The following is an 8,858-nucleotide window of genomic DNA, read 5'->3' on the forward strand; positions in this document are numbered from 1 at the left end:
GAGGAAGACGATTATTTTAAGTCTTCCAAATGAATGAATTAGAGGAAAAACGGAGAGCTAAGCTTGTATATAGAACTTCGTAATTGTTTACGATTCTACATTAATTTTATCAATAATAAAAGCTCCGAAATAGACAAGGATACAAAAATTTACAAATTTGTGGCAATGTGCATGTTACGTGAGTTATCATAAATCTTAATATTCGTCGATTTTACCCATTTTCAAAACCAAACTACTAATTCCCAATTATTTATTTATTTTATTACATCCGTTCTTAGCCCATTACTAATATTAGAAAATTAGGGTAAATATGGGATAAAAAAGAAATTAGGGTAAAATTTGAAAGTTGTCATATGTCAAAAAGTTTGAAATCGCATCGCCAAGATATTTTTTTCCCATCCATAATTTGCACCGTCATCAATCGATCCGACGGCCCAGATTTCTCCTGCTTAACTCAATATATTTTCTTCACTCGTTAAAAACCTCGACTGATCAGACCTTCTAGGGTTTTAGCATCGAGAGGGAGGTGAAGTCGAACAAGGTTTGTTCTCTACTCAGTCCATAATCTCCTCTGTTTCTTTTCATTGCTCGTTCTCTTGCTATTTGTATATGTTTTCCCTATTGTATTTCTTCCAAAATCGTTGAAAATGTTCGCATCAACACAAATGATCGATGGTTTCTTTCTATTCTCCGAGTAATTTTCCGGGTTTTAGGATTTGGTAACTGGAGGAAATGATAGCAGCAAATAGGCGATGAGTCTTTTCTCTCTCAACTTTTACGTATTCGAATTCCTCATCACGGACTGTTTTTCGTTTGCGTTTTGGTTATTGGGTTTCATTTCTTACGATATATAAATTAGTCTCGGTGGTAGGGATCACCTTGTTGTGATTTTGAAATGTTCTTATTAACCATCAAAACAGAGCTTATGCTTATAGGGATAGTTATGAACGTTATTACGTACACTCGTACCGCATTTCACTCATCGCCAGTATTCGATTTCTTACACTCTCCTGTTTAGTCGTTTTTGGTATGCTCTGTTGCGACAGTGTTTTGTGTACTGTAATTTGTCAAAAACCAAAGTGGAATGTAATTTGAGGCTGACTGAAAATTTCATTTTTGGCGTTGATACATTGGTTGATTCTTCGTCTTTTATTTCTTTCAGGGTGCTTCAAAATGGCTTTTCTAGGTAAGTTTGGAAATATACTGAGGCAGGGCGCGAATAAGAGGATTGGATTAGATCTGCAGGCTTCCAGTTTGTCTATCTGTCAAGCTGTACGATGGATGTCTTCCATGCAAAGTTCAAAACTTTTTGTAGGAGGTTCTCTGATAAATTTTGTTATTGTTATCATTATTTTTTCTTTAAAGAACACGTATACGCCAATTTCTTTGTCCTTATCTTGTGCATGTATGTACATTTGACAGGTATTTCATACAACACTGATGATCAAAGTCTCAGGGAAGCCTTTGCTAAATATGGGGAAGTACTCGAAGGTATATCACCCAACTCATTTACAATGAGCGTTGAAGGTTAACGAAGTATATTTCTTTCCATTTTTATCTTATCTATACTATATGTAACATAAATGCAATATGGAACAAACAAACTTTTGGAACCCGTATGGTCAAATCTGCTCGAGGAATTGTCTCTTTTAAATATTTTCTGAAATAAGGCCGACCAGGTGGTTCGGGTTAATGGTTTAGCTGGATACTGCTTGTTGTGCTAGTGGATTATGTTGTATCCGAAGCTTAGTTATAAATGTTGGTTTCCTTGTTTACCCTTCTTTTCTTTGTCACCTTGATAGCTAGGATCATTGTAGACCGCGAAACTGGAAGATCCAGAGGATTTGGATTTGTGACTTTCACATCTAGTGAGGAAGCCTCTAGTGCCATCCAGGCATTGGATGGACAGGTAATGATTCTGCTGTCGACTTTTGAGACTAAAAAGGATAAAGCAATGTGTTATATTCATATGCTGCAATGTACTGTAGAATTAGTGCATCATCACTCATAAAATGCTTCATGCCAGTTGTTTGCGTTGTTCTTTTCTGTTAGATGATCTTGCCTATGTGTTACTTGTATGAAGAAGACTGTATCTAGTGAATGTATTTATGCTAATTGATCTTATGCAAACGTCTTCATATAATACCTTGAATCGTCATATTTTCTGTAGCAAATATTAGTGTGACAATGATATTTAGAGTTTTAAAGTGCAGAGGTATGGTAGGCCATTCTCTGTACCATGCTCAACAGTTAATTTGTGTACTAATGTAAAGTGTTTTAGGAGCTGTCATGTGTGATAAAGATGAATTGTATGTTAGAGGCTTTTGTCCCATATTTCTGTTATAATGTTGGTTGTCACTACTCGTTCATGTTATAGCATAGCTGCTTCTCTTATATTTGAGTAGCTGGTTTGTTATGGTACAAAATTGCCATTTAGATTTTTGTAGGAAAGTAAACATTTAAAGCGATGTGAGTGGTTAAGATGTGCGGAATTTGGAGGCTTGTTCCACTTTCGAATCTGTGAGAATAAATCATATTTGAACTAGCTGACTAATTATTGAGTTTCATTCCTTTTAATTTTAATTTAATTTGGTCCTCAATATTTGCTACTAAACAGAAAAGTTTAATGGCTCAGGTTAATTATGTTTTTTCTCTTCTTTGACAGGACCTTCACGGTCGTCGAGTGAGAGTGAATTATGCTAACGATAGAACTCGTGGTTTTGGTGGTGGTGGTGGTTATGGCGGTGGTAGCTACGGTGGTGGGGGTGGTGGTTATGGTGGCGGTGGCTATGGTGGTGGTGGGGGTGATGGTTATGGTGGCGGTGGCTATGGTGGTGGTGGTGGTTATAGCGGTGGTGGTGCTGGAGGTTATGGTGGCGGTGGGAGTGGAGGAGGTTATGGTGATGGTAGTGGTGGATATTCAGGGACGGGATATAGTTCTGGAGGCAACTATAGCCGAGGTAGTGGAGGAAATTATAGCAACGATAATGCCAGTGACAACCTTGGAAGTGTTGGTACAGGTGGTGGCGGCTTTGGTGGGAATGATGCTGGTTATAACGCTGCTAGCAATTTTGCTTCTGGAAACACACACGACAGTGGAACTAATGCTGGTTTTGGTAACGTCAGTGGCGGTGGCAGCGACTATTTTGCCAACAGTGGGTTTGATGCAAGCTCTGGAGTTGGAGGATATACTGGCGGGGAACAATTTGGCAGCGAAACAAACACCATGGATGCATCTGGAGATCAAGGCCTAGGGGAGCAACTGGAAGGAAATGATAGGGATGAAGACGATACAGACGACTTTGCTAAAAGAGCCTGATAGATCATATGCATTATTAATCCACAGTATTCATCCAGCATTTTTGGTCCCTAGATTCTACTCTACCAAACATTGACTTTGTTTGTATGTTGGACTTGCTTCAAGATTGTGAACTTTTCCTTGCACTTTCAAAATCTAGTTTCTCAATGTTAATAAGTTCTGTCCTGCTCTCCATTAGGTACAATCTTCCTCTTTTTTCTCTATTATTGTCGGTGGAGATCCAAGTTGATTGAGTTGTTAGTAGCCACACTGTATTACACTTGTTTTTGTCATTTTTTCTATTTAGGGTATGTTGGTGTTTGTTTGGATAGACTTTGCAAGTGTTTTAAATAGTATTTTAAGGGGTATTTGAGTCGTTAACTTGAGTTTTGAAGTTTAAAAAGTTTGTGATTGAGGTTGGTTCAAAGGTCGTTAAATTGAGTCTGAAGCTTGGAAAGTTTGTGATTGAGGTTCAAAGTTGTTTAATTGAAACTTTTAGCTAAATTTTAATAGCGAACATTATTGATATTGCTAGAGTTATTTAACACTTAAAACTTAAAACATCTGTTAAGGTTTGTACAAGAATTCAGGTGAATGCATTCATCAAATTATGCAAACTATATAAAGAAAGTTCGTTGAAGAAGAATGATTGATGATATTGTTTGGTGTTTTACACTAATGAGTAATGATTGATGGGGTCGAACTCTTATACTGTGGTGCTCCAATTTTCTTTTTGTTTACCTGCAAAACTTATGTTATCTATTGTTTTCTACAACTGGCTCAGCCGTCGTCTTTATCCATTGAAAATAACCATCTTTGTGCATTTCGAACCACAGGAGAACCCATTCTGGTTTTCTCAACAATCTGCTTTATCAACTGCTTTTCCATCTCATCATCATAATCACTGCTTTCATCTCCACTGCCACCTACCTCATTTGTCTGTCCTTCCATTCTGCCGATCTTCTGATAAGAATCTTTTATGTTCTTAACAAGTATCTGACCAAGGTTTATCGATCCGTTTGTCCTCCCATTCTGAATTGAAAACGAATGACCGTTAATGGTAGTTTGCCACCGTGGATGCTTACTTCCATCAACTATTGAAGGTGAATGTATAAGATCTTCGGAGTCATCCATATCGATCAACTCATTATATGCTTCATTGTAGGCATCCAGAGCTTCTCCTGATAAATTCATAACAAGAGGTTGAGCAGTTAAACTTTCTTCACTAGATGAATGTAGCATCTCACTTTGGGTGAATTCTTTCCGAGAATCAATCTGCTTGGCTTCAATGCAGTGAAGTCTCCTCTTGCTGTTCTCAAGGGCCGTTTCGAGCTCCCTCACACGTGCTTCAAGTCTTGACTGGATAACTTCGTGCAGTCGGACACTAAGCTCCCAAGGTGAAACTGTGTAGTTACCTGAGGAAGTAAACTCACTTGCATCTAGATTTTGCTGAATCTTAGGACTTAGCTCACTGATCATGTCAGCTCTCAACTCACCTTCAGAGAAATCTACTGTAAATTCTTGATCAAGCTGCAAAAAGAAATTGCTCCATATCAACACTAAACAATGAGTACTACTTCTATTATCATTTATATATATATATATATATTTGAAAACCAAGTAGGTGTAAAGTGAACAATTCGTCTCCCCCATTGGTAGCCCCAAACACAGAATTTTGGCCAATCTTTATGTGTATATTAAACGCCCTCTTTCAATGTGATCCATGAACTAAACTGTGGTGTGGAAAGTTTTACGTATAACTGACCTCTGTTATCTAAAATTTCTAATTTGTACATTAAGGACCAAACCATAAAGAGAAGCAGAACCAAAAAAAAAAAAAAAATTGTTGGTTATTGCAAGAAATCCCCAGAAGCAAAAATGAAGACCCTAAATGACATTGATTAGCTAATAGATTTATACATTTACCAAAGACTTCAACAATGACAGTCTAATATCTCCTCTTCGAGATCCTGGCAACTGGCAAGAATATGAAGAAATATAAACGCCGACTATACAACACAGCCGAACATTTGAATTCTAGAGGAAGAACCTTTATTCAAAGGAGCACTATACACGACCATGTACTTCAAAATCCACAAGAACAAATCTCAATTATATGCTTAAATTTGGAAAAAAGGGAAATAAGGTTGCAGAGAAATGATGGTCATATGTGTAAATACAGAAAGAAGAAATGTTCAACAAAAAATGCCACCATGTTTTTTATTCATGCATATGCTTAATGATGTAATGAATGGACACAATTACCTCATGAAGATCAGCGAATCCTTTATCTGTACTCGATGTATCGGTATTTAGTCCCAACCTCTGAAGTTCTGCTTCAAGCTCAGCTTCAATTTTACTCAGAGATTCTGAACCATCTTCAGCATTCTGTTTTAATAATTCCTTATCATCAGATTTAGCTGAAGGTTTGAGATTCTGTTCTCTCCTACCGAAGAAAGAATTCTCAGATATGCCTAGTGATTTGCAATTCTCATTTGAAAGCTCCTTCACCGTCAGAGAATCCTTCATCTCAAGTTCCTCTTGTAGATCTTGGACCAAGTTCTCAGTATGCTTTAATAACTCTTTGAGCTTGTCTATTTCACGCTTATTTTCCATGAAGGGTATTAAGCCGATAGAAATCCCAAGACAGAATAGAATCATTCGATCTGGTGACCACAATAAAATGTAAATTTAGGCACAATTCATGAAACGGTAACCAATTAAGAAAACTGATGATGAATACATAGAACTGAGGAAAAGAAAATACACTTCAATGTTATCTTCCTCTCTCGAACTAGAACTGAATATATAATGTGCATGGGAAACAAGTATACTCAAAGTCGGACTGGAATTGAATATTCCCTGTAGAGGAAAAGAAAACCTCATGCATTCTGATGTCGAACACTTAGATCAGACCAAGTTTCATCAAATTCCCTTATAGTGAAGACTGAGAGGTATAAACATAGACTAGGACCCTTTTGTCATTGATTTTGGCCTCTTTTGGACTCATCAAATCTAGTCATAATTCAAAGGCACTCACTTTACGAACACCTGTCTTCTAGTACTCTATTGAGAAGGCCTCAAAATGCTACTTCTCAAACAGAGGGTATTCCAAATAATCAATAGCTTTACAAAAACCAATTGGCCATAGTTGGATCAGTATAAGATCACAATGGCTCAGACAATTCTTCAAACTATGAGTTCAAGAGATAGATATAAGGCTTCTAGAATTCTTAAAGTTCTAAGAAGTTTATTTCTGAGTTACTGAGTTTATTCTTGATAGAAACAAAAACAATATTCTATTAAGCAAAGAATTTAGTGAAACCCTGGAGTTCTCTCATTAAAACAATAAAATTCACCTTTTGCGTGGAGGAACTTCTCATTATGCATTTGATTGGCACTGCTCACTCCACCTTGTCTCCCTCCTCCCTTGATGTCTAGCATCTCTGAGGTCTTCAAAGACCGTATTTTTGGAAGCAAAGGTATCCCATACACATTCCTTTTCTTTTCAGTAAACGGCTCTTCATGGAAGTTACTTGCATCCATTTCAACCTGAACACTAAAAGAATCTCTGACTGCCCTGCTGACTATCTGGGTTCCGTCATTTACAACAAACCGCCTCATAGTTGATTTAGATCGTGACTGAAATGAATGTAGGATATACTCTTCCATTTCAACATGTTCCTTGTAGAGATGAGACAGCACACAACTTTCTAATGAACTAAGTGGTCTAATAAATCTCCCACACGAATGTTTATGTCTAAGAGAACCTATTTTCCTCGTAGTAGGCTGAAAACAGTTCAGTTCCCTAGAAGACGAACAAGGTAGCTGATCAATCATATTATTATTCACATTCACGTTTATACTACTTCTATGCCCAAATGTTTGAGTGTCATTACTCATTGATAATTCCAGTGGCAAATTGGATACAGGAAGAGAATTATGGTCCTGGTAATACCCTAAATTATCCATCTTTTCACAATCAAAACCACTAGTAGAAGCCACATTGAATCGACTCCCAACAGAATCTCTCCCATTTAAAACCTCTCCTTCACCAGCAAGAATATCTCCACTTGCTTTCGTTTTTCGTTCTATTCGGTGGAAGGAATGATCCAGAAATCCTAATACCTCATTACTAGAATTCCTAGAAGACATTTGAGATGAGTTACTTCCATCTCTCAACAGTTTCTGCCAATATTTGGCTAAGTATCCAGCACCAGCGGCAGTTGCAACAACCCACAAGTCCATTCCAGCACGCTCCCTTCCCCAGCCAAAGATACTAGCCAAATTCCACAATACTATTCTTCCCTTTTGTTCTAACTCCCATAATCAGACACAATAAACAGCAATGTCCATCAATCTAAATCCAAGTACAGCAATTCCACTTCTTCCGAACATTATACTTAATATATCACACTAGCAAATTCCAATTCCACATTAAATAAACGAAAGCTAAAACGGCATAACATCTCCCCTTTTTAACTTGATGCTCAAAAGGGGAACCTGGGCAACACCTTCACCGTTAAGTAAACCAACCAGCGGCCTCAAACAGGAGATGAAACAAACTTCAATTTCTTGGCAGCAAGAACTAACAGTATAAATTATCCTTAAATCTGGAAGAAATGAACCACCTAACACGAGCAGACGAAGAGATTGAACAGAATCAAATATAAAGTCTGAGGCCACATTTACTTCACAAGCTCTGGACAATTAATCTATATCATAGAACCAACCAACAACCCCAAGAACCCATTTGTTAGAACGCATTCAATTTTGACTCTACACAATCGAAAGCAGCTCTACACCCCCAATCCAATAAAAAAACACAAAACCCACCAACAAAAAGGAAAAACTCTCAACACCCAACAGACAGTTCGTGCAAATCATCAAAGAAATACCCATTTAAGAACAGCCTCTCTGCCGCAGAACCCATACACGCAATTGCAAATTACCATAATGAACAGAACGTACAGGAAGCTGAGAAAACGGTAGATTAAGCCTGAAGAAGAGGGTTAAAAATGGGTCGAGGAAATTGTAACTCCGAAGGAGATTGAGAAATCAGGAGGTCCCAGAAAACGTGCCCAGCGAAGGAATAGGAGACTTTGAAGGTGTCGTTATCGTCGCCGCGGCGGTTGTTGGGAAATAGCTCTGAAGAATATAGGACCCGCTGCCCCGTTATCTACTAAGGTAACCATTAACCAAGGGCCGGTATTAATAATAATACGTACATACATTATACAACTACAACTACATATCATTAATTTTATTTTCCAAATAACTTTCAAATAATTGTCTATTTTTCTTTTTAGGTTTAAATTTTATTTTGGTCCTTGAACTCTAAATCTTATTCTATTTTAGTCCCTAAATTTTTGAAAATACCTATTTTCGTCATTGAACTTTTAAAAAGTGCTTATTTCAGTCCCCGCCGTTAGAATTCCGTTTACATTTTAACAGAAAGTTGAGGTGACTTATATTTTTTATGACTATATGCCAAATAAGTTAACCATCCTAAAAAAATCTAGGATTTTGGATTTGAATTAGAGGGTAAATTGGTTTTTTT

At 37.3% G+C, this 8,858-nt stretch overlaps 2 protein-coding genes across 2 annotated transcripts; one reads left to right on the plus strand and one right to left on the minus strand.

The window, feature by feature from the left end:
- Nucleotides 1-401: 401 nt before the first annotated feature.
- LOC150037562 (uncharacterized) lies at nt 402-3,503 on the plus strand. The gene is made up of 5 exons (XM_090310794.1): nt 402-541; nt 1,163-1,318; nt 1,423-1,491; nt 1,803-1,909; nt 2,666-3,503. Exons 2-5 carry the CDS (start codon nt 1,174-1,176, stop codon nt 3,317-3,319), a joined length of 975 nt encoding a protein of 324 aa, XP_090166920.1. The 5' UTR covers nt 402-541; nt 1,163-1,173; the 3' UTR covers nt 3,320-3,503.
- Nucleotides 3,504-3,798: 295 nt separating this feature from the next.
- LOC120070906 (uncharacterized) lies at nt 3,799-8,505 on the minus strand. The gene is made up of 3 exons (XM_039022803.2): nt 6,658-8,505; nt 5,564-5,964; nt 3,799-4,828 (listed from the first exon to the last, which is right to left on the minus strand). Exons 1-3 carry the CDS (start codon nt 7,544-7,546, stop codon nt 4,079-4,081), a joined length of 2,040 nt encoding a protein of 679 aa, XP_038878731.2. The 5' UTR covers nt 7,547-8,505; the 3' UTR covers nt 3,799-4,078.
- Between the last annotated feature and the right edge of the window lie 353 nt (nt 8,506-8,858).

The sequence above is a fragment of the Benincasa hispida genome, chromosome 2 (assembly GCF_027475165.1).
Source record: "Benincasa hispida cultivar pf3 chromosome 2, pf3_genome.v1.1, whole genome shotgun sequence".
NCBI lineage: Eukaryota > Viridiplantae > Streptophyta > Magnoliopsida > Cucurbitales > Cucurbitaceae > Benincasa > Benincasa hispida.